Consider the following 25136-nt stretch of genomic DNA (forward strand, 5'->3'; position numbering starts at 1 on the left):
ACTCTCTAACTACGTCATAACCGGCGTGACGTCGAGCGACCCGGAAAGACTTGGCTGAGCTCACATGTGGACAGGATTTCAACTGTGGATGCATGTGTGTTTATGTCGCATGCGTGATGATATCCCCACTTCGTAAGATTCTCTCGGTTAAAGTTTGAATACGGATGTATTCTCTCCGAGTTCGCTCATGGAGAACCTGGAATTGAACCTGTCATCTCTTGGAATCATCTGTAAACATGTGGAGAAAAGTAGCCACGACCTCAAGAAATACCTCTCGAAACAGGTACGAGATATTTCGCTATACATATTTGAGTGAGTGTTGTAGTTTTTTTCGCCATAGACATGTTATTAAGTGAATATAATGTGTTTGAATTTCGGCTCTTCTGAAGATGTCTTAAAGTATGCCTCACACGTCATGGACTTATTCAGACACATGTCTACCCTTTTATCATCTTTAGAGTTACTCGTTTAACTTTTACAAGCCTTTAATCATTTTAATATGTGGTTTACACCTTCCAAGTGAAATACTCACTAACTTTATGAATGTTAAGTTCAGTTCTCAAGAAGCCAACATGTGTACCGTGATATATCATATTAAACATGTCACTTTCAAAATGACATGTGTATCTGAAAAAATGCATTACATGGCATTTGTTGAACATATGTGTTCATTATTTCCCATGTAAAAGCTTTTGCAGTAGGACTGTCCCTCCACTTCCACACAAAGAGCCCCATAATATTATATGTGCATTTAATACAAACGTTTTAATAATTGTGCTTTTTTTCTATTATTTTAAACTCGCATGTTCTTGAGATTTTTCACCTAAAACCAAACTCACAAACACATCAGGCAAACCACTAAAGATAAAATAAAAACGAAATAAGGGATTTGTAAGTAAGTAAGTAAGTAATTTTTATTTGTAGAGCGCTTTTCCAGACCAGGGTCACAAAGCGCTTAAACAATCATAACAATATTCAATAAAGTATATATTTTAAAGATCAAGATAAAACTGATAACACAACAGGAGTTCCAGAAAATCAAGGAAAAGCCTGAACAAATAAAAACGTCTTAAGATGTTTCTTAAAGGAGTCAGTAGATCCATCAAGCTCAAAGAGAGATTGAAGAAGAAGGAAGATTGATCCAAAGCTTAGGAGCAACAGTCTGAAAAGATTTATCTCCTCTGGTTCTGAACCATGTGCGATTTGTTGTACATTTTGCACACATACAGAATACACAGACATACAATAAACTTATCTAACTTTATTTTCCAACAATCTTCCTTTCAGATACTGGAATACATTTTAGATTGTTTTGTTAACCGAATATGTGTCGGTTCTTATTTAGAAATATTAATATAAATCTCTTTCACGTTTACTTTTTCAACATAGTTTGTCTTTGTGTTTCTTTAAATGATTTGTCAGATCTGGAGCAAGCAGGACAGGCAGTGTATCCTTGACTGTCTGGCTCAACTGCTGCTTGAGAAGGACTACACTCTGCTGGTTGCCCGGCACCTCCGCCCCCTGATCTTGGACCTGCTGCAGAGAAATTCAGACAGAGTAAAAGCTTTTGGCAGAATCAACCATGACCACCATGAGCGTCTGTGTGTGGCTCTCGGCAAGCTGCTCAGCATCAGTCCTGATGCCCACATGTGAGTCACTTCTCTGGTCATTGTATGAAAGGTTCCATATGAAACTCTTGAAAGTCTTAAAAGTTATTTTTATGTTCTTTTTTTTACATTTTGTCAACAAAATATTTCAAGACAGATTCTGGTTAAATCCAGTTTTGTGTAAAAAATGTAGCTGTGAAAATTAATATCAGATTGAGATTTAAATATTCATCATTTATGATATTGATGATCTGCTAATATATCCTCCCAAAATGTCACCTCAACAAAAAAAGAGCCCTTCATTAAAAAACAAATAAAATAATATCTGTTTTAGTATTTTTTGTTTCACATATTATCTGCTTGAATGTCTTTGAAAGTCTTACTGCGATCGTTTTCAAATGTTAGTTTTAAAGCTTAAAAAGACCAAGCGTCATATTTCGCGTCAGATTCCAAAAAATTACGTGGAAGCTGTTAAGCCCTAAAAGAATTTTGACTTTTTAAATGTAACTTTCTCAATGTTTGAAGTCTAATTTAGTTTAAGAATTCCTTGGAATTAGACAAAGAAAATATTAATAAGGGAGTAGTTTACCGTTTTTGGCCTTTGTGGACGAATAAGGCCTTAAACGAAAAAACAGGCATAGACCAGACAGAGAATTTCATGGTGGTCATTTTGAGCCCAAAGAAAGCAAGGTCCCCTGTAGGAGCTGTGAGAGGGTAACCAAGATGACTAAAGTGCCCTTTATAGATAAAGATTTATAAATTCTCTTTATTTCAGAAATGATTCCACCGGATCAAAAACATAATCATACATTTTAGAATTGTTGATACAAAACAAAATGTAGGTCCTGTCATAACCTTGTGACTGTCCCCCGATTTTTACAGTCTACGGTATATTCTAAACACCCTAGATATAGTAGTTAAGTTAGTAATATTTGCAGAGCGCTTTGCTATATAATTAATAGATACAGTATATTAAAAGATATGCCTTAGCTACCATGATTATGTGATGTTACTCACCTTATCTTTCTATCTTATGACAACATTTCTGTCTCTGTTGTTGAGTATTGATATTTTAATATTGAGCTGTTTGTTTGTTCAAGGTTTGCAGCACGATACTTCATCGATGCTCCGCCAGTGTTTCAGCGGCTCTTCTTCACCAGTGAGGAGGCGTCTGCTGTCCACTATGGTCCCAAAAGGATGAAGCTGCGGGACCTGATGAGCGCAACACTCAGCTTCCTCCAGAGCAATTGTGCCAAGTATCGTACACTTTGGGACTGGAGCCCCTGTGTATCCCAGCTGCTAACTAGTGACATAATGGTTCGATGGTGCGTTATGGACATCAGTTTCTCGATGATTCACAAAGCTTGATCAGGAAAACCAATAGTTGCTTCACCTAGAATTTGGGTAAACCCTGTTGCATGAGTAAGACTAAGATCTATATAGTACATATTCTTCTTTCTCTTTTGGCAAAAATGTACACTTATCACATGCCAGCAGTTGAAAGATGCAGTCTTGGTATTTAGTTAGATTAATATCTGGAAACCAATTTGTGGATTAAAATCGTTATATGTGCAGTTGTAACCGTGTTTTTCTTCTTCTTCTCTAGGTACACTGCACAGTGTTTGGCTTTGGTTTCCCACATGACTGACAACCAGAAAATCATCTTCCTGAGGAAAGTGCTGACCAGGGACGAGGTCATGCTTTTGAAAATGAAGTATGTCGACGAGCAACACATTTAAAACAAATTGCATTCTTGAAAAATGTTGCATTAAAATGAAAAAAACTTGACCATATGATGACAGGGAGTATATTTGTTACACATTGCTTAATGATATTTAAAATCTATATCATATGATTAATTTCATCTTAAAATTTAAATATTACAGTGGCACTGCTTTGACTAATGTAGATCTCTAGCTATTATTTTAACGATGATCTTCACTATGTTACTTTATCTGGATGACCTTCCTGGAAAGTCTTTAAGTGTCATGTGACTGATAAGAACTGAGATATTTTTTGATTATCCAGAATTTAAAACCAAAAAACTGAAACAGCAAGAGTCTTTCTCTTCTTAAACATACATCTGGTATGTGGCAGTGGTGGGACAACTCTGCAGTTATGTTGTTTAGACACTGGAGACTATTTCAACGTTACGCATTGTTGCTTAAACAGAACAATGTATGCTTAAATATTTCACAGGTTTTATTTCTTTAATTGTTTATATAATTATGCTTATACTGTAACAATAAATCTTTATTTATAGCATATTAAACATCTGAATACATATTTAATAAAAATAAATGTATGCAATCTTCTTTTTAAAATATTTATGCGTATACATTTGGATGAGATTTCTTGGACACTTCCACTGCCATGGGGTCATTGAATACATGTCTTGTCAAAAATGTAACAAAAAAGCTTTTTATTCCAATTTTGGTAGAGTACACTTTTGTTACAGTTTTATTTACAACCATATAGCTGATATTATACTCTCAATACATACCTCTTATACCTCAAATCTGAGGTCAGTCCATGCACTGTATTGTATGGTCCCAATAATCCTGGTCCTAGTACAGATTTAAATAAGGCAACTGAACCAATGCTTGTTTTTTTAAAATTATTTATTCCAAAATAGTTCTTTATTAATCTGATTTATTCCACAGAGCTCTGGAAGAATCCCAGCAGCTGGAGATGGAGAAGGCACTTGTGTTAGCCAATCAGGGGTCTCTAACATGGCAGAGTGACAAAATTATGAAGTTCACCCGAGGTCAGGTGGTGTCCGAAGACCTTTCACAAAATGTGGTGGCGGTCTGCGGTGTGGTACTCCCCAGGATAATCCCTGGACAGTCAACAGAGCAGGTCCGTCTTGTGATTAGTTTCACAATTTTGATTATTTTTTTGACTTGAGGATGAATCTTTTGGCAGGTTAACCATGACCACATGGTGCTGGTGGACTCTACCTGTTGTAACCTGAGAAGGCTGGCACTAGCTGTGGCCTCCCAGAGGGCAGTTCTCCTGGAGGGGCCAATAGGATGTGGGAAGACTGCTTTGGTGGAGTTCATGGCTGCAGTCACAGGACATACAACAGCCTCAAACATCCTCAAGGTTCAGCTTGGAGATCAAACGGACAGTAAGGTACGAAGAGTTGACTTAATGTTTATTCTATTACCTCTATTACTTCTTAATTGAACCTTGGCATACTTTACCATAAATACTGTCTTCACCTCCTGATCTCAGTAGTGTTTCTGCCTTTGCTTTCTTAGCCTCAATCATACTATATATTAGGGCTTGGTAAAAGTATTGGTTTATTAGTTAGGATCGAAAATGTATGTCCCTTTAAATGTAGCAACTGATGCTCGGTTGTCTTTGTTTTTTTCAATGAAGACAGACAGTTCCAAGTGTTGACAGAAGACCGCGAGCTCTCATGATACTTACCGGGGTGTTTCCTGTCTGTGTAGCATCTTAGCCTTAAAGATTCTGCTACAAGCTTTAAATATATCCTTCATCAATGTTTTATTGATGAAAATGAATTTTGGGTAAACTATCACTTTAAATCGACGGCCTTACACGGTAGTGGAAAAACGAAGGCTTTAGACTCATTCAGGTGCTTGCACTACACTACGTCTTGATGCAACACAAACATGTGACTTCACAGGACGTACGAACATGTGACGCTTTAATAGAACTATTGTCAGTAGAAGGAGTCACTATAATCCGTGACACATGGACATCAGTTTCAGTTTATAAACTCTGATATCACTTGGTGACAGTGAGATTGAAGTGTTTTTGTTTCATTTTTTTTTTTTCTCCATTTTTTGCATATAAACCGGTCTTATGTCCTGTTGTAACCCTGGTTCTATGAATGCATGCTCCATCTTTTACAGCAGGGGTCTCCAAACGGGTGGTGCAGGTTTTTGTTCCAACCGATCAAGCATGTACAGTTTAACCAATGAGGTTTCAGCTTAAACAAGCAACACAAGACTGACAATCAACTGATTACATTCTGAAAACTCCTAAATCGGGTTAAAGGGGTTATTTTTTGTTGCAGCTTTATAACCCGTGTGTGTGTTTGTGCCCGTGTGTGAGACAGATGCTTCTGGGAATGTACCGATGCACCGACATACCAGGGAAGTTTGTGTGGCAGCCTGGATCACTGACCCAAGCAGTATCTAAAGGCCATTGGATCCTGTTGGAAGACATCGACCACGCACCTCTAGATGTGGTCAGTGAACACTTGTACATGCTTGTGATATTTGACATGCAAAGTGACGTGTCTGTATGATATGGCAATTGGATCGGCTTTTTCTAAGGTTTTTTGAAGAATCTGGTTATACAATGCGGATTGTATTACCACGGGGGCAACGATAAGATATATGTCGATATATTGTGATATAGTTGGAAAAATATATACATCTAGTATGGCCAGAGTACTTGACTCTGGCATTGCAGAATATACAGACTGCATGACTATTGACTAAGTCATAACCGCTTTGATTTGGTTTGAAACCAAAATATGTCCAAACAACAGCTTTTAAAGCTGCTGGAGTCACTGTATCCTCTTGTCCTTGGTTTCTTTAGCTGCGTAAGACATCAGGATTGCTGCTACTATCTACCAACTAGAAGTTTAATAGCAACAAAAAAATAAAAGCTGTGAATTGCATACTTTAGAGTAACAATATATTTTCTTATAGCCTTGACACAGCTGACACTATATTTTGTATTTCATTTCTCTCTCTCTCTCTTGAATACTGATATTTTCTCTTTATATTGGTCAAGTAAGCAAATCATTTGTTTGGTTTATATCTGTAACTTTCATGTGAACAATGTGCCATAAAGTTATGCTATTTTGTATTAGATATCTGTCCTGCTGCCTCTGATGGAGAACAAAAAACTGATGATTCCAGGACGAGAGGACATTGATATTGCCCCTGGATTCCAATTTTTCGCTACAAGAAGGTAATAATGTGTATAAAGCTTAAAAAAACTTTAATATTTTTATTAGTTGCTTCCAGAATTCTCTCCCCAAAAGTATGACCATGTCATAATGGAGTGCATCATGTGTTTTTGCCGCAGGATTAACTGCAGTGGAGGAAACTGGTACAAACCACAGAACTCGCATGCGGCTCTGCTGGATAAGTACTGGACGAGGTTACAAATGGGCAACATGACACGAGACGAGCTGAAGAAGGTGCAGATATGAACTGTATAGTATTGAATCTGTTTGGGATGGGGTCTTAATCGGAATATCATCCTTTACATTATGGACTCTTGCGTAAAACAAATATAAAAGTTGTCTTCTAGTACGTGCATGTTAATCTGCACTTGTGGTCTCACTGAACCAAAACATAATTGCTATAATTGATTTCTTACATCAGTTAAAGGTATTAATTGGCTATTAAAAAAAGAATAAGCAGAAGCATCATTACACAATTTCATATACAACTTGACTGTGCAGGTGCTCACAAAGAGGTACCCGGGCCTGTCAGTGGTGGCTGACCGTCTACTAGATATCTTCTGCCAGCTGACTGGAGACAAACACTCTGGATTAGATTCCAATGGCCTCCACACATCCGATGACAGCCAGCACAGCGAGGAGACGAGTACAAATCTGGAGGGGAGAGCTCTGTCGCTCAGGTGAGCAGAAACCTGGGGAACAATAATGTGATCCATACGTTCATTTTTATTTTTGTCCAATTCGGGTATATAACAAGTAATTGAGCCAAATTGTACGTGGCACATCACTGTAACCGTTTACAGACAGTTTCTTTTTTAACCCCTTTATAACGTCAATAATATCCCCAGGCTAATTTGGATCTTATGTCTATTGTATTGTTTAAAATATGCGTGTATATATATATATATATATATATATATATATATATATATGGTCATTATCCAACAAAACAAATGGAGAAAAAACAACGACCCTGAGAATGAAAGGCAGAAGCACACATTCTCTTCCTCTTCTCTTTTTATCTGTGTTTGTTCGATAAATGTCTGTCTCACAGTGGTGCAGCTGACAATATGCCAGCCCCCCTGTTTCACACTGTCATAAACTATTAGCAGGGCCAAGTGTTTCCTGTATGGACCTGATGTGTGAGTTGGAATCAAAGCACTAGCCAGAGTGCACAGACGACCTCGACTACTTTAATGAGCTTTCCACTAGTGGTGGCTGGCTTCGATCAAATATTGATCGTACTTTCCTCGGAATGGGAACCAGACCTTCATAGACAAGAGGTTAAACCAGGGCAGGGTTTAAAAAAAAATAGTTCTTGCTTGACTGGAAATATTTGCCTCGTAATTCCCCACATTGTGGTTCAGAAAAGGAAAAATCAACATTCAATCAATTACTATTTACTTTCTCTGGCTAAAGAAGTCGATTCTGTGAACAATCAATGTATACTGATTAGCTCTGCCTCCGCTGACTGGTCACCACACTGTTGAGGAGCAACAAACCTGTATGCCCACATATGGATGTGGATGATAGAAACAAATGTTGTAAGAGCTCACATGCACTACGCGTGTAAAAATGAATCTGTGGTCAGACAGATGAAAACTTTATGGAAACGAAAAATGTTTTACAAAAACAAGCCAACAAAAGTGGAATTGTTTGATATCATATCCTGATGTTGCTAAACTTCTGGATTAAAATGTTATCCTGGTGTGACGTGACTTGAAACTTGAACCACTGGCGACAAGGGACGATCATACTAATGAAATGACAATTAAGAAATATTTTATTGCTATGCAAAAATAAGCTACTCAAAAATGTGTATTACATTTCTCCTTCTCAGGAAATGAAAGTTATATAAATAACATAACAATCTGAAAATGTAGAACTTTAAGAAGCTTAACAAGACCAAAACAAAGTAAACTGTGTCCATCTATTGCCCAGAAAGTTTCAAAAAGTTAGAGACGGGGTTGGATGTTACAGTCAATCCGTCATAAACATTATAATTGAATAGTACCTGTAGAGCACATGAATTGTTCTTATTTCGAAATACCATCTTTTAGGGACCTGCTGAAATGGTGTGAACGAATCAACGACAACTTCGACAACAGCTCTGCAGTTGTTGCACAGCACGTCTTTCAAGAGGTTAGTGAATTATATTTAAAAGAAAGTTAAACTGCTGGATCGTTCTCCTACTTAAAAGTCTTTCTCCCCCTCTGGCAGGCCCTAGATTGCTTCACTGCCATGTTGTCTTGCTCTCAGAGTCGACGGCGAATGGCAGAAGTCATTGGTAGCAAGCTGAATATTTCCAAAGAGAAGGTATTCCACACTTTACACTCGGATCAATCTTTTTTTAAAGACATATAACAAAATACAATTTAGAATACAATTTGTCACTTATATATGGAACGTTCAATTTTCTTCAGTAATGTTCATCATAAAGTAAAGATTGTCATTCCTGTATCTCCAGTAGCACAAATCCAGCTTATTGGTCTATTTTAGAGTTATAAAGTGTTTTTCCCTGCAGGCGCAGCACTACTGCTTCATGTACCAGCCGGGCATCTTGGAAAACGAGCTGCAGGCCACTGTGGGACGAGTGACATTGGACAGAAAGCAGACAGAGGCTGTGCAGCTCAGCATGTAAGTGGGTCATGATGCCCACCCTCCCATATTGCCCACTTTGACCTCTCTTGACTCCTTGTGTACACATCAGTATCCATGCCAAAAAATCAGTAAAAACTGGAAAGAGGTGTTGGTAAATTGAATAAACAGTGAATCGATTATAAAAGCACTTAAACAAAACCTTCTAATTGGTACCAGTAATAGGTTTATTGATGAATTCTGATCTGGGCTGTTTTACAAATGAATTTATTTTAGACGAATGACAACAACTTGACGTATGTCTGCTGTAGGTACTATTCTATGATAGATTTTTAATATAAATGGATACTTTTCTTGTGAACCATCACCATTTTGCAAGATTACATTTTCTTAATTGAGTCAGTTGCAATTAATTTTTCAAACATTTCATATGGAGTCATTTTCAATCGGTATATGATTTAATCATAATAGTGGCAAAGTTGAAAAGCTGAAAAAGCTACTAATAACTTTTTCAAATATAATTGTTAACAAGTGCTGTGCTAGTGAAATGTGGCTTGAGTTAGCAATTTTCTATAACGAGAAAGATTCACTGGATGAGTTGTCCAGTGAATCTTTATTTGCCATTTTCTGCATCTGGGTTTCAGATGTTTAAGTCATTTATACTTCATATTGCAAAAGTGACATTCTTTTTTTTTTTTTGAAAATCTGTTATTTATATTGTTATATTGACTTTTCTGATTGAATACATGTACTGTATATTATGTGAGAGTCGATTCTGTCTACCATTCATAAACATTTTTTTTGTATAATGTTAACATGGTTCAAATGTAATTTAAAATCCCCCACGAAGGTTGACTCATAAATCTAAATGTTAAAATGTTTGTTTTTTTCTTTCATCAATTAGAGGCAACAATACATTTGCTGCCACGAGACCTTCCGCTGTCCTTTTGGAACAGTTGTCAATGTGTGTGTCTAAGAAGGAGCCTGTCCTCTTGGTTGGAGAGACTGGAACTGGGAAGACCTCTACAGTGCAACACCTGGCTCGACTCACAGGTCAGTCTGGTTCTCTAAGAGGAACGGCAAGGAGACTGATCTAATATTCTGATGGTAACATTTCCCCTCCAGGACACAAGTTACGGGTTGTGAACATGAATCAGCAGAGCGACACTGCAGACCTGCTGGGAGGGTGAGTGACTTTTTAGCCTCTAGAGGACTTCTGATGTCCTAGTATCATAAGCATTGGGGTGTCATTGTAATAAACATCAGATACATCATAGAAGGTTTGTTACCAATGTTTATATCATTGTTCCGTCTCCTGTAGGTACAAGCCAGTTGACCACAAACAGATTTTGCTTCCACTTCGTGAAGCCTTTGAGGACCTGTTCTCCCAGACTTATTCCCGGAAGCAGAATCTAAACTTCCTGGGCCACGTGCAGACCTGCTTCAGGGGAAAACGGTGGCAGGACCTTCTCAAACTTATGGACCACGTCTGCAAGTCTGCACTCACAAAGGAGCTCAAACAGAAGCCCAATGGTATCAAAATTAATTTCACAACAAATGTAAAAGAAACGTTGGACTCAATCTCCATGCCTTTTGCCTACAGCTGACATGCTGAAGTTACAATGGGAGGGATTGGCCATAAAACTGAGCCAGACTCAGCAGCAGATCCGAACCTGTGAGAAAGCCATGGTCTTTGCCTTTGTGGAGGTGATTTTGAATGCTGATTTTTTTTTTTCAGCTCCCGTCTTGACCTTGAGACTGCATTACTAACGTTGTTGTTTCTTTGAAGGGAACCTTAGCACAAGCTGTTAAGAAGGGTCACTGGATTTTGCTGGATGAGATAAATCTTGCTGCTGGCGAAACCCTGGAGTGTCTGAGTGGACTCTTGGAGGGCAGTGCTGGATCTCTAGTGCTGCTAGACAGAGGAGACACTGGTGAGGACCGATTTTGTAGTGTTTTCTTTTGACTGCTCGATCTTTTTTAGAAGATAACATTAAAACAACGTAAGTAATATATACCAACTTACTAGTCAAGTTACATTCATAATACCTGTGTCCATTTTTCAACAATAACAAGTACAAATGGCTGCCATATCTTTGTAAATTTAGATAAATTCAATCTTTTTTTTTCTCAACGATGTGTAGTGGTCTCCCACTAACCGTTGAGCATATTTTCAGTATTTTCCATCATAGTGGGCATCAAATGATTATTGTGGAAGACAAAATGGTGTTTAGAAGCAACTGCTCAATATAGAACTAGTGATTTAAAAGGTTGGAGGTTGTTATAAGGAGTGAAGTTCACTGACCGGGATCATCTCACAAAGTATACCAACATACAACTCGTACTGTACACCTTCTATTTATACAAATGAAACAATGTTAGTTTTGTATAATAGCTGAATGATGCATCATCCTTTATTTCACTCTTGTCAGAGCCACTGGTTCGTCATCCAGACTTTCAACTCTTCGCTTGCATGAACCCTGCTACAGATGTTGGTAAACGAAACCTGCCCTTGGGCCTACGGAATAGGTAAGTAGAGTTAAAATGGTTTCTCCCCCATTTTGAATTGTCGAGTGTAAACTCTGATTTTTCCGCAGGTTCACTGAGTTGTACGTGGAGGAGCTGGAGAACGAAGGAGACCTGAGGGTCCTGGTATCGGACTACCTGAAGAAGTTGAATCTACCTAACAAGGTCATCAGTGGAATCATCAGGTAAGTTTGAATGTTGGGAAACCCGGATGAGTTTCCTTTTAAGAAAGATATTTAACTTCAACCTCCAGCAGAGCTTTTATTATACCAATGGAGGCAAAAAATGTAGCCTATGAGCATATTGATGATGAACAGAATGCAACAGCCTCCTTACCTAATTTTGGACAATATAAAAATTAACGCATGTAGTGAACAGATCAGACGACCTACTGACATTTTCTTTATACCTAATGTTGTGGCTGTTTTCCCTCATCTCAAATATGTAAAGAAAATGTATAAGAACATTCTCCTAGTTTTTGTCTAGTTGAATCCTATAGAAAAAAAAAAATTAAAGGGTGTCATACAATAACCAGTAACTTAACCCCAAACTTTGAATTTCTCTGTTGTAGTTTTTACCTAGCAGTCAGGAAGGAGGCGATCTCACACCTGGTGGATGGAACTGGACACAGACCCCACTACAGTCTGCGGACTTTGTGCCGTGCACTGAAGTATGTGGCAGCTGACCCCTGTCACAGCGTGCAGCGCTCTCTCTATGAGGTGAGACACAAACGGATCTTGTTTGTGTGTTCTGTGTGTATGCTGTGTAACAAAAAATCAATGTAATGTAATTGTCTTCACTTTCTTTGTCTGTCCAGGGTTTTTGTCTCAGTTTTCTCACTCAGCTGGACAGAAGCTCTCATCCTCAGGTCGTGAAACTGGTGACCAAACACATCATGTCAGGCAACATAAAATGTCTCAGACAGGTGAGGGAGCTCCTTCTTTGAACAGAATTAATCAAACTTTTTAATCTATTTTGCATTAAGAGTAGCCACAGAAAAAATGGGGAAACATTTTGTTTTTAAATTTTACAAGCATCAGTTGCTTTGAACTCAAAAGGCTGTGTCTGACTTGTTCTTCAGCCCCTTCCTGCTCCTTCTGGTCGACCATGTGTTGAGGTGGAGGGTTATTGGGTCCCTCAGGGGGAGATGGAGCCAATTCTTGACCCCAGTTACATTCTAACCGCTTCTGTCAAGCTGAACCTCAGAGACCTTGCCAGAGTCGTGTCTGCTGGGTAAGACTCTGTTTCAAAACTGAACCTGTCTTCATTCATGAGTAACAGCTGTTCTTTCTACATGGATTTGTAATTTATTCATTCATTTTTTATACCACATATTCTCTTACCAGGCTAATGTCCTAATTTCAAAGTTATGTTTACATGCTTTTTATAGATTCTTTAGACCAACGTTGGACTCTTTATGTAATTGTTTGTGGCATTAATGTTGCCTCCTTTCACTTAAACCTGAGGTAACATCTGTTTCTCTATTGCGTCCTCACAGAACTCACCCAGTGTTAATACAGGGAGAGACCTCTGTAGGCAAGACCAGTCTGATCCGCTGGCTGGCTAACACCACCGGGAACCAGGTTGTTCGCATTAACAACCACGAGCACACAGACATCCAGGAATATGTCGGCTGCTACTCTTCAGATGAGCGTGGCAAACTTGTGTTTAAGGAGGGTATGAGTCACTCATTAGTCCTAAACCATAACATTGATTATGATGATTATTGAATCACAACAGTTTGAATAATGAGTTCAATTATTTAATGATAATTCAAAGGACATAGAGTGACATTCATGTGATGCTGCAGGTGTTCTGATCGACGCCATGAGAAAAGGCTACTGGATCATCCTGGATGAGCTCAACTTGGCCCCCACTGACGTTCTGGAGGCGCTCAACAGATTGTTGGATGACAACAGGGAGCTGTTTGTGGCCGAGACACAGGAAGTGATCCAGGCCCATCCTCGCTTCATGCTGTTCTCCACCCAGAACCCCCCAGGTCTCTATGGGGGGAGAAAGGTATTTCCACTTACTGTGCCTCCCAGTTATTCATGTACAACTACTTTAATATAACTACTTATGTCGCGCTCCACCAGGTCCTGTCCAGAGCTTTTAGGAACCGCTTTGTGGAACTGCACTTTGACGAGCTTCCTAGTCAAGAATTGGAGACTATCCTCCACCAGAGATGCAGCCTGCCTCCATCCTACTGTACCAAATTAGTCAAGATCATGCAGGACCTTCAGGTGACTATGCATTTTTATTAAGGAGGATAAACAAAGCGACAACAAACGTTACTTGGCATAGGATGGATGTTGTTTTAAGAGTCTTAACATCACATGCAGTGGTTAAAACCCTCTGTGTGGAAATGGTGAGGGGTGTTTTTAACATGCAGTGAAATGACCTTCGTGAGGAATGCACTGTCTCAGTGCTTTCCTTTAATCTTTAAAGTTCCCCTGTATCATTAAAAAAGTCTTAAATAGTAATTTTAAAAATAAGGCTTTATTTGATATTTACATTTTTCAAAAGTAAAAAAAAAACAAGAAAGTAAGAGGCCTGGTGTATTCATTATTATGTATTAAATCATTACCTGATGTGGGTTTTTTTCAATTTTGATTGCTCGTCGAGATGGTCTTAATTAAATTTTTAATTTCATTAAAATGTCTTAAAACGTCTTGAATTCCCTGTATAATCATGTATCATACTGTCTTTTCTAGTCGCTCCGTCGTGGCTCGTCTGTGTTTGCGGGTAAACACGGCTTCATCACCCTCCGAGACCTGTTCCGATGGGCCGAACGCTACAGGCTGGAAGAGCAGAACGGGGCTTCCCATGACTGGCTGCAACATCTGGCTGATGACGGTAAGGTTTTATCCACTGTGCACATTGAAGTTTCCCTCCATCTTTTGACGTGATGACTAGTATTCTTCTAATCCACCAGGGTACATGCTGCTGGCCGGACGTGTGAGGAAGCCAGAGGAGGAGTCTACGATACTCTCGATCCTTGAAAAACACTTCAAGAGGAAGGTGGAGCCGGAGAAACTCTTCTCCAACGCACAAGTTACCAGCCAGTTCAGTAAGTGAGCCATGACCCCATCAGTCCTTTGACGCTCTGATCACCAACGTTTTATTGACAGGTGCCTTGATTGATGGCATCGCTGGAGTTCCTGAAGAGTTCCGTCATGTGGTTTGGACATTTGGCATGAGGAGACTGGCCGTTCTAGTTGGACGAGCACTTCGATTTGGAGAGTCTGTGCTGCTGGTCGGAGACACTGGGTATGTTTTTCTTTGCAGTGACACTTCAGGTTTTGTATCATTGGTTTGAGTTATTTTATTGATTCCCACAGGTGTGGCAAGACGACTATCTGCCAACTCTTTGCTGCTCTGGCTGGACAGAAGTATTTCTCTGTCAACTGTCATCTTCACATGGAGACATCTGACTTTTTGGGAGGGTTGCGACCGGTTCGACACACGAATCAGGTGATGCTGATGGCAGATGATTTTCAAATACCCTGAAACATAATGTTAATTGTTGTAAAAGTGGCAACCTAATCTTAATTCTTGTTTACACACAGACTGATAGCGAGGAAGGTGGTCTCTTCCAGTGGCATGATGGTCCACTGGTTCTTGCCATGAAAGAGGGAGGAGTCTTTCTAATGGATGAAATCTCTCTAGCAGATGATTCTGTGCTTGAGCGACTCAACAGGTACACACACGCATACCTGTTCTGACACCTTTTGAGAAGCTTGAGTGATTAATGTAACTGTGTATATATTGTAAGTGTTCTTGAGACGGAGAAGTCACTTGTCCTGGCAGAGAAGGGCAGCGGTGACAGCAATAATGTGGAGCTGATCCAAGCAGAAACTGATTTTCGCTTGGTTGCCACCATGAACCCTGGAGGTGACTTTGGCAAAAAGGAGGTAAATTATATTTTCATGAGAATGAAATTCCTGTTTCTGACATTAAAGCATATTTTGTTTTCTATGCAGTTGTCTCCGGCACTAAGGAACCGCTTCACTGAGATCTGGTGCCCTCAGAGCAACAGTCGTTTTGACATGGTTGAGATCATTCAACACAACCTCCGCCAGGACCTTTCACTTGATGGTAATTTAACTGCTTGATAAAAAATCTATTCATATTTGTGGTTGCCTACTTGATTTTAGTGGTTGTTTTTTTTACATTTGTGAAAGAGTATTGAGTGTTGAAAGAGTACATAATGCATAATATATACCAGTTAACGACAGGAAGTTTAAAATAATTCCTACTTCCTACCTAATACTACTAGCCTCACAAAAAGCTACTGTAAGACTGCAATGCAAAAACATGGAAACATAAACATTTGAACAATCTTGCACAGGTCACATGGCCGAGCTGATGCTGGACTTTATCGAATGGCTCACCAACCAAGACTTTGGCCGTCGTTGCATCCTAAGCGTCAGAGATATTTTGTCCTGGGTAAACTTCCTCAATGTTGTTTGTGAGCGAAACAAGGACGACTTCATCACCATGGAAGTCCTAGAGGAGGGAATAAGCACCAAGTGTAACACTCGTCTGGACACAGTCACCGCTTTTATCCATGCTGCCTGCCTGGTCTACATCGACGGGATTGGTTCAGGTCAGCTCACTGATCCCACCTCTTTTTATAATTCCACAGAAAAGAAATTAAGTTTTTATTTGTGTTGTCCTGCAGGAACTACCTCGTCTAGTGCAGACCATGCTCTTCTGGCTCGCCAGCAGTGTCTGACTTTCCTACAGAAAAAGTTGAGCAACATTACTGATCTGAATCAGAAGATGCTCGATGCTCTGAGAGTTTATGACAGCAGCTTTTCTCGAAGCCCTGAATGGGAAGAAGACTCCTTCGGCATCGATCCCTTTTACATCACGCTAGGTAGGAGAATGAGTCACAAATAGTTAGTTAGTTAGTTTGCAAACTTAACCTTAACTCTTAAGTAAGACACAACCAGATTTATCAATATATGCAGTTGTGGATATGATAGAATTTATTTATATTCCCAAAACTACATTCTTTTTTTTTTCATCCATTTTCTCTCCTTTACATAATGTTCAGTAAAATCCAAAATTAACAACCGTACACACATTTATGCTTTGTATACATCATAAACGTTCAACTGTAGAAACTTTCAACTATTATCAAACACTTTTCACTTTTTTTTTTTTTTTTACATGTACAATCTCGGGTTTTCAACTACAAACATTTTCAACTTTCAATTTATAGTTTTCATCTGTGTTCACACAGTTTGTACTATACTCAACATTTTACAGCTGTTATGAGCGTTCCATCTGATCTTTATTGAGATTGAAAAAGGAGCAGATATGGGCACAGTTATTATTATTTCTGCCTGTTATTCATACTTTTTATTTCACTTTGTTTACATCATACTAAAGTTCATGTTTTTTTTAATATATATTATAGGCGTTACTTAATGCTGCCTTAATGTCTTCATTAAGTATGTCGTATATTCATTTATTATTGTCATGTGAGTATTTTAGGTGTATGTTTCATCTTATATTTTATTTTAGGTCAATCATGACCTTTTAAGTCATTTATAACTCTCTCTATTCTTAAAGTTTTAGTGTCAAATACATGTAGTTGAAGACCATTGTTTATAAAATACTGTATATATTCGAGGGAAACGTTTTTATCTTTCATGTCTCCCAAAAAATAAAAAAAACAGGTTTATTGCAGGAAAAAAAGGCTTCTATCCCATATTGAAGGGTTTTACATCTTTTCGTTCTTGGAATGAAACAAAATATTGTATTGAGTATTTAAAAGTTCAAAATATGTATTCACCTTCAGGTTCTCCACACCAGTATGGCCATATCCGAATTAAGACACCAACCAGGTCAAAAAATAAAATCCTTTTTTTTCGTCGTGTTTATGTTCCAGGACTTGACAAAGAAAGCAGGGACCTACAAGACTATGCCCTTGCAGCAGGGACCACAGCACTGAATGCCCAGAGGCTTCTTCGGGCCCTTAAGCTGATGAGGCCTGTGCTGCTGGAAGGTTCACCTGGTGTCGGTAAAACCAGTCTGGTGTCAGCACTGGCCAAAGCTACTGGAAACCACCTGGTGCGGATTAATCTTTCAGAGCAAACTGTGAGTAAAGATTCATCTGGTATTGTTGAGGATAGGCTTGTCTGAGAGGTGCTGAAAGCGATCTTTGACAGGATGTGACAGACTTGTTTGGGACTGACCTCCCAGTAGAGGGAGGAAAGGGAGGAGAATTTGCCTGGCAAGATGGTCCCCTCCTAGCTGCCCTCAGAGCAGGCCACTGGGTGGTCCTGGATGAGGTGGGGACAACTGCACAGAAAAATGCCTGTTTGTTGATGTGTGATGCTAAAGTATCCCTCTTGCTCCTGATAGCTGAATCTGGCCTCTCAGTCAGTACTGGAGGGTCTGAACGCGTGCTTTGACCATCGAGCAGAGATCTATATTCCAGAACTGGGCATGAGCTTTCAAGTACAGCAGGACAAGACCAGGATCTTTGGTTGCCAGAACCCTTTCACCCAAGGAGGTGGACGCAAGGGTCTGCCCAAATCCTTCCTCAACAGATTCACTCAGGTAACAATCTTTTCGTAACTTGTTTGTCTTTTTAAAATGTTCTTTTACAAACAATGAAACTACAAGTTGGCTATTCTGTTTTGTCCGTCAGGTTTTCGTGGACCAGCTCACCAGCCAAGACATGGAATTCATTGGAAACTCAATATTTCCGAGTATTGATAAAGAAATTGTCGCTAAAATGGTGGACTTTAGCAAAACGGTCAGTAAAAATGTTTATTTTATTTTCTAAAAAATATATCTTGCCTAGATAACTAAAAAGAAGACAAATAGGGTCCCAGACAATCAAAATGAGCAAGGGAAAACTTATTTTTAACAAGTAGAAACTTGAAGAATTGAGAATTAGTGTGGAGGCCCTCCTCATGTGACTGGCCGGGGAGGAAAGAGACAGGGTGATGGAGAGAGAACAGTCCTAACTGGCTGTCAAAATAATATGTTGTCCTTCAAATGGAAGTAAAAAATGTTTTAAGGAGTCAAAAATTCCTTTGACATGACTTGGACCTCCCTTGTGTCTTTAGCTATCTACATATCTTCCTATAGCATTTCTTAAGTATGTTGTGTATAAAAAGCTTCCAGCCTCTCATGGTCCATACTTTTGACTCTACAGGTTCTAAATCATATGCACATCTTATTTATTATTATTTAATTTTGTCTTTCACCCATAGTTGGTTCAGGAGGTCTGTGTGGATCGACAATGGGGCCAGAGAGGAAGCCCCTGGGAATTCAACCTTCGCGACATGTTCCGCTGGTGTCAGCTGATGGAAGCGGATCAATCACCTGGATTTTACAACCCAGGACAGCACGTGGCCCTGGTGTACGAGGACAGGATGAGAACGGAGACGGACAAGGAAAAGGTAACTTGAAATGGACTTGAGTAGCTTTTTTTTGTTCATTTCACCGTTGTCTTACTGCAAACTCACTTCTTCCCTGAAGGTTCTGACTGTGTTTAGGAAGGTATTTGGCGAGGATTTTGAGCCTTATGTGGGGTCTCGACAATTCCACATCACTCCACTAAACCTGCAGGTAAGATCAGACTCGCGCCAACCTTCTATTATTGTCTGATACTTATTATCGTCTTTCTGTTTGATGCAGGTGGGTTTCTCTGTGCTGCGACGTAGTGGTGGGGTCCCTGTGGCACTGGACCCTCCACTGTCAATCACTCATCAGTCCCTGCGACCCCTGGAGTCCATTATAAAGTGCGTTGAGATGGGCTGGATGACAATATTAGTGGGACCCACAGGCAGCGCCAAGACAAGTTTGGTGAGACTTCTGTCTCAGCTGACAGGTCATCGTCTCCGCGTCATGCCCATGAACAGCGCCATGGACACCACAGAGCTTCTGGGAGGATTTGAACAGGTTGATAACAGAATCTCTTCATTGTTCAAAATATCAGTGGTCAACCGGTCCTGTCGCATCACAGGTTGACATCATCCGGCCGTGGCAACAAATGCTAGAAAGTGTCGACTACATGATCGCCATGGTATTCAGACGTGGTCTCATGTCTCTGGATGACGGCGTCCATGACACAGAGTTCCTGCTGCAGGCCTGGGGCGTTTACTGCCAATGGTTAAACACAGATGGACCTCAGGGGTCTGGAAGGATGCTGGACTGTGAGGCTGTGAACAAACTGGAAGTCATCATCTTGCTCCTGCAGAGGCTCAACACCCAACTGAAAGTGTTTGCAGGTAATGTCTGAACCCCAACTGATCATCACATGTGAATGACAGGTCTTTATCTGTCCTGCAGACATGTCCAAGCTTCAGTTCGACTTCTGTCAGTTGAAGAAGCGTCTTGTACAGCTGGATGATGGCTGCACCAACGGTGGCTTTGAATGGCAGGATGGTACGTTGGTAAAGGCACTTCAAGCCGGAGACTGGCTGCTCATGGACAATGTCAACTTCTGCAGGTAAACAACTTCATTTACAACTGGTATTATTAATGCTTTAAAGAACCCTTGCTATGCCAGTTTAATTGAACATGTTTTCCTATAATTACGGACAAATATAGGACACGAGAACTGGATTTTTTTTGGGCTTTGCTTAGTTTTGTTAGCTGTTTAGAAATGATCTTGGTGTTTGTCCTCCTTTATAAACATATCATGATCCATCTCTTATCTTAAACACCCAAACATGAATAAATATATACTGTATGTGTATATATATAATTTATCTCGTATTAAGGAATTTACATTTCTAGCAGCATCCATTTTCGATGACAAATGGGAGCAAAATAAATACACATCAATGCCCAATGAGACAAACGCAAAAAATCCAATCTTGTACAAATGTAAAAAAAAAAAAATGTTTAAAAATAAAACAGAATAAAATATGATGAAATAAGAAGTATACAAGATACAAAATATTAACATAAAAAAAATGTCACAATGAAGTGTGTAAATAATTAAAAATAATAATAAAGCCAACATCATTAAATGACTTGGCCCCGAGTTTACAACACTCCATTGTCTTCTCAGTGCTTCTGTCCTCGACCGTCTCAACGCTTTGCTGGAGCCCGGAGGATCTCTGACCATCAATGAGAGAGGTGTCATTGATGGAAAGACCCCAAAAATCTCCCCACATCCAAACTTCAGGTAACAAATCTCTTTTCTGTGTATTTTACTACAAAACTTAGTCCATACTGTGCAGGTTGTTCATGACCATGGACCCAGTTAATGGAGAGCTCTCCAGAGCAATGAGGAACAGAGGTGTGGAGATCTACATCCCTGGAGAGACTGATGGGGTGTCCTGGGACTCCCTGGACCTGAAGACCCTGCTTAACACTGCCGGGGTGACTGGGGAGTGTGTGTTCAATCTCTTGACAAAGATTCATCAGGGAATTAAAGCATCCATATGGGGTAAGTAACAGAGCATTCAAGCTTCTCAGAGATCAATTCTCACCCTGACCGGCTCTTGTTAGACTCTCCCGCCTCATCAGTGGCCTCCCTGCTGCATACCGCCGCCCTGCTGTCATGTCAGTTGCAGAGAGGAGTAGATCTGCCTACTGCCTTGCAACACGCCTGCAAAGAGGTTTACTCACTGAGTCAACGGACCACCAGTGCTCAGAAGGTAGAATTTTAAGATTGTTTATGGAATAATAGAAGTAGCTGACATGGGGACAAACGATCATTGATGTATGTTGTTTCTATATAGATTTTCTCCCCCTTGTTATTTTATTTGGCTTCAACCCATGTGGTCCTGGAGCTCCTGGAAAATCAATTTTTTACTTGGGTAGATGTATTTTATACTTGGTAACATGGTGTTTTAAAATTCAATTTATTTTTGATATGATGGATTGATTTAATTATATTTATTATTTACTACTTTTATAATCTTCTCCTCAGAAGAGTTCTTCCTTTTTCTTTACAAAAGTCTTTCAAATTTGTGTATCACGTCTGTTACATTTTCATACTGTTCCGCCAATTTTCTTTGATATTCAAATTGATCCTTTTAAATTTAGTCTCAGTGCAGCTAAGTATGAAGAATGTCAGAAATTGTTTTCTAAATATGGGGGAAAAAAATTGAGCTTTAACAATATTTTTTTCAGCAACCTGATTCTGTTTTTCCATTTTTCTCTGTAGGAAGCACAAAGCATCATAGAGCAACACTTGGCTGTCCTGGATTCAGAAGACTGGGATGGTGGTCTGCTGTGTGCCGGCGTCTGGCCTGATAAAATCCCTTCTGCTTTGCGCTCTTCAGAGGACTCGTGCTTCTCTGCTGTCCTCAGAGATGGACAATTGTTGTCCTACTGCCTAAACTCACTTAGCCTGCAGGGCAAAAGGTAAGACCTGTAACAACACAGAGCTTCCTCTTCTTACTGTTCGAAGTGAATGTATTTTTCGTTAGAAAAAATAATTACGTGCCTAGTTTGGAAACCACTGGATGATAAAAAAGAAAGATCTTAATTGATCTTTTGGGATATTTCCCTTTGGAAATCTGGGTTCCAGTCACCACACAGCAGCCTACAGAAGAATAAAGGACAAAGTGCACAAAGATCAATAAGATCCTACATAAGCAATAATTAAGAATAAATAAATGAGTATAGCTTGTATCAATAACAATATAAGTTAATTTCACTCTACAGTCTTAATATGGTACTGAGGGTAAACTTGGGTCATCTTCTCCGTCAGCCACACCATGATATGGTAAATTACACTGTTAAAAGCATTGATTCTGTCCACAAAGGAATCGTCCGCTGTGCCTCACCGACCTCCAAAGAGCATTGCAGGGCAGTGGCTGCCATGAAGGTTCTGTGTTCTCGGGCCACGTGGCTGATCTGGGGAGAGTCGACTTCCTTCAACTGATTCCTACAGCAGTGAGACTTGTAACGGAAAGAGCCTCTCATGCCGACTGGTTCCTGCGCTGCAGTTGGTTGGCTCACCTTGGGAAGGCCTACAAACACGTAGCTGGTATGTGAAAGCGTTTTGTTTATCATTTATTTTCTCAAATCCCTTTGCACAATCATTGAATGCAGTTTGTTTTCAGTGTTTTCTTCTGTGTTCACAAATAAACAATTTCTGAACAATAACTAGAATAAACTTGTTCTGCAAGAACATTTGATTTAGTCTCCAAGCTCATGGTTTAACATTTCTAAGCTCAATGATTGTTTTTGGAATCTTGCAGAATCGGCTATGGTCAAGGTGGAATCAGGGCACCAATCTCTAAACGCTGTTTTTGTAAGCAAACTAGTCGCTAAGGGCAAGTCTCTGGCCCAGCTACTGCAACCCAACCATACAGGTAAACTGCTTGAATAATATCTCAGCAATGACCTCATGACGATGTGATCATCATTCTCACTCATCCAGATGAGTTCCGGATTCTTATGGACATGCGCTGGAACAAACAGTATCTGGATATTTTGGCTAACAAATGCAACTTCGAGGACGAGGAGAGATACATGGAGTTTTTAGAAGCACTGAATGCTCTCGCTAACAGGTAGGAAGGCCATATTATCCTTTGTATTTTACTTTACTGTTATTCTAATAAAGTTTCACACCAACTCATAAGTTTAACAAGTAGAATAGGGATATCAAACTCAATCACACAAGTGGCCAAACAAATGTTTATCTACCTAATAGGTCATAATATTAATATGAATACAAGACTTGGCCCCTAGGCCATTAGTTTGGAGTTAGCACATAAGACAAACACAGCAGTTCCAGAAAATTAGGTAGAAACATTTTTGCTGCTCAGTCTTTTGACAAACTGTTATATTAAATATTAAATATGGTGTCTGCTCCTCTGTAGGATCACTCTGATGATGGACAGAGAAGAGAAGTCAGCTGTCTGCTCCTATACTGTGAACAAGTCTCCCTCCAGTTCTCTCTTAAGAATAGCCACTGCCTTCAGCAAAGGTACGTTCAAAATGTTGTTTCACAAACGTGGAACAACCTTCTGATCTTTCTTTTTACTTGCAGGGACAGTGGATGTTGGCCACCTTCCTCACCCGGTTCTCATTCACCTGTGCACGTTTTTCGACTTGTGGGATGGCTTCATGCTCCTGGCCGTGGAGAATGGATTACCTTACATCTCTGACCACATCATGTTTGAGGTTCTATTTTTTGTATCCCCTGCTACCTTCCTATAACCGTCTGTGTCTGTCTCACTAAGCTGTTTGTATACAGATTCTAACACTGCTTCAGTGGCGTGACCGTTTCTGGGATGTGAGCTGCGTATTGTCGGCTGACTCTCAAGGTGTGTCAGTGTTGTCTCTTCACTGGCAGTGGGTTCAGAAGCACCTCATCTTTCGACTGCCACAACTGCTTCTGGGAGATGCTGCCGTTGACTTTGAGTATGAATCTTAACTCTTTCCAAGTATTCTCTGTACCAATCTTGGTTTCATGGTCTACCACTACTCTCATTATCTCAAGTCAACTCTCAAAAGCTCGAGTCAAGTATATTCATGTCATGTTTATCTCGGAGAGCCATGTTAATTATCACCTTAATGTGTCACTAGAGCTTACTTTAGTCTACAAAACACTTACTTACATTTTATTTTGCATTGTATTTCCACAACACCACAGTACAATAAACAATGTTTTTTTTTTGTTTTATATAAATATATATATAATATATAATATATATTACTGGTACAGTAGTTGCACTCGTAAACTGAAATGTTACCCATTTTTTAACTTGTACTGTACACATTTACACTCAATTATGCAATGCTAGTGTGAAGCTAAGCGCTTGTTTCGCCATTTTATTTATTTATCATCACAGGTATTGTAAAAAGGTACAAAACTTGCTGATAAAAAGTAAATATAAACGTATAAAGCAACATTTATCTTTTAGCAAATTAAGTGTGATGCGATCAAGATATTTGACCCTGCAAAACATTGGGCACACAGTATTTAAAAAAAATAATTAACTGCGCCTATATTTGCTACTTAATCCCGTACAGAGGTTTCCAAGAGCTGCAGGCTGTTTCATCCGCCATCCAGACCGTCCTGTCTACTCCAGTTTGTTTGGTCACAGCTCTGAAAAGCATTCAGAAAACATTGGGGAAAGCCCTGCCATTCAAGGTTGGATTCACTCTACTCGCCTACAAGATTCCACCAAATCTTTTAAACAATCCTGTTGTCTTTATTATCTGAAGGTTGCGTCAGTGGCTGAGTGTGCCTCTCAACTCAAAATCATGAGCAAAGCTCTCGATGTGAAGGGGTTGAGGTTGGATCCCACTGACAGTTCCTGGAATCAGGAATTGGTTCGTCTTCAGAGTGCTGGGCTTGGAGCTGATGCCAAGGAGGGTCTACTGGAGGCTCTGGGTCTGGTACTACTGGCAAACAACCAGCTGGATCCACTGATGACTGGTGAGTGTTTTGTTTCATCCTCTTCTTTAGTTTAACTGCAAAACTGCATACCTTCACCGTTGCCAAATAC

General features: G+C 39.6%; 1 protein-coding gene across 1 annotated transcript in view; it reads left to right on the plus strand.

Annotated features, from left to right (window-relative positions):
* Positions 1-149: 149 nt before the first annotated feature.
* mdn1 (midasin AAA ATPase 1) overlaps positions 150-25136 on the plus strand; it is a 43656-nt gene continuing 18669 nt past the window's right edge. Inside the window, exons 1-56 of the mRNA XM_087779010.1 lie at positions 150-283; positions 1423-1649; positions 2708-2932; positions 3214-3321; positions 4271-4466; positions 4533-4742; positions 5698-5829; positions 6463-6563; positions 6681-6795; positions 7063-7241; positions 8622-8703; positions 8782-8877; positions 9086-9198; positions 10064-10212; positions 10285-10345; positions 10481-10692; positions 10763-10866; positions 10949-11093; positions 11592-11688; positions 11757-11870; positions 12257-12404; positions 12503-12610; positions 12767-12918; positions 13184-13362; positions 13496-13704; positions 13782-13928; positions 14400-14541; positions 14621-14755; positions 14817-14955; positions 15027-15159; positions 15255-15385; positions 15461-15599; positions 15669-15783; positions 16037-16294; positions 16370-16567; positions 17588-17796; positions 17868-17990; positions 18064-18261; positions 18353-18460; positions 18924-19112; positions 19192-19281; positions 19351-19614; positions 19679-19943; positions 20005-20164; positions 20732-20848; positions 20904-21112; positions 21175-21323; positions 21836-22035; positions 22440-22663; positions 22878-22991; positions 23060-23189; positions 23502-23608; positions 23672-23805; positions 23879-24045; positions 24658-24778; positions 24853-25066. Of these exons, the coding sequence (XP_087635136.1) occupies positions 188-283; positions 1423-1649; positions 2708-2932; positions 3214-3321; positions 4271-4466; positions 4533-4742; positions 5698-5829; positions 6463-6563; positions 6681-6795; positions 7063-7241; positions 8622-8703; positions 8782-8877; positions 9086-9198; positions 10064-10212; positions 10285-10345; positions 10481-10692; positions 10763-10866; positions 10949-11093; positions 11592-11688; positions 11757-11870; positions 12257-12404; positions 12503-12610; positions 12767-12918; positions 13184-13362; positions 13496-13704; positions 13782-13928; positions 14400-14541; positions 14621-14755; positions 14817-14955; positions 15027-15159; positions 15255-15385; positions 15461-15599; positions 15669-15783; positions 16037-16294; positions 16370-16567; positions 17588-17796; positions 17868-17990; positions 18064-18261; positions 18353-18460; positions 18924-19112; positions 19192-19281; positions 19351-19614; positions 19679-19943; positions 20005-20164; positions 20732-20848; positions 20904-21112; positions 21175-21323; positions 21836-22035; positions 22440-22663; positions 22878-22991; positions 23060-23189; positions 23502-23608; positions 23672-23805; positions 23879-24045; positions 24658-24778; positions 24853-25066 (8587 nt within the window). The 5' untranslated portion in view covers positions 150-187. The remainder of the gene's footprint in view (positions 284-1422; positions 1650-2707; positions 2933-3213; positions 3322-4270; positions 4467-4532; positions 4743-5697; positions 5830-6462; positions 6564-6680; positions 6796-7062; positions 7242-8621; positions 8704-8781; positions 8878-9085; positions 9199-10063; positions 10213-10284; positions 10346-10480; positions 10693-10762; positions 10867-10948; positions 11094-11591; positions 11689-11756; positions 11871-12256; positions 12405-12502; positions 12611-12766; positions 12919-13183; positions 13363-13495; positions 13705-13781; positions 13929-14399; positions 14542-14620; positions 14756-14816; positions 14956-15026; positions 15160-15254; positions 15386-15460; positions 15600-15668; positions 15784-16036; positions 16295-16369; positions 16568-17587; positions 17797-17867; positions 17991-18063; positions 18262-18352; positions 18461-18923; positions 19113-19191; positions 19282-19350; positions 19615-19678; positions 19944-20004; positions 20165-20731; positions 20849-20903; positions 21113-21174; positions 21324-21835; positions 22036-22439; positions 22664-22877; positions 22992-23059; positions 23190-23501; positions 23609-23671; positions 23806-23878; positions 24046-24657; positions 24779-24852; positions 25067-25136) is intronic.

The sequence above is a fragment of the Callionymus lyra genome, chromosome 17, assembly GCF_982586985.1.
Source record: "Callionymus lyra chromosome 17, fCalLyr1.hap1.1, whole genome shotgun sequence".
Lineage (NCBI taxonomy): Eukaryota > Metazoa > Chordata > Actinopteri > Syngnathiformes > Callionymidae > Callionymus > Callionymus lyra.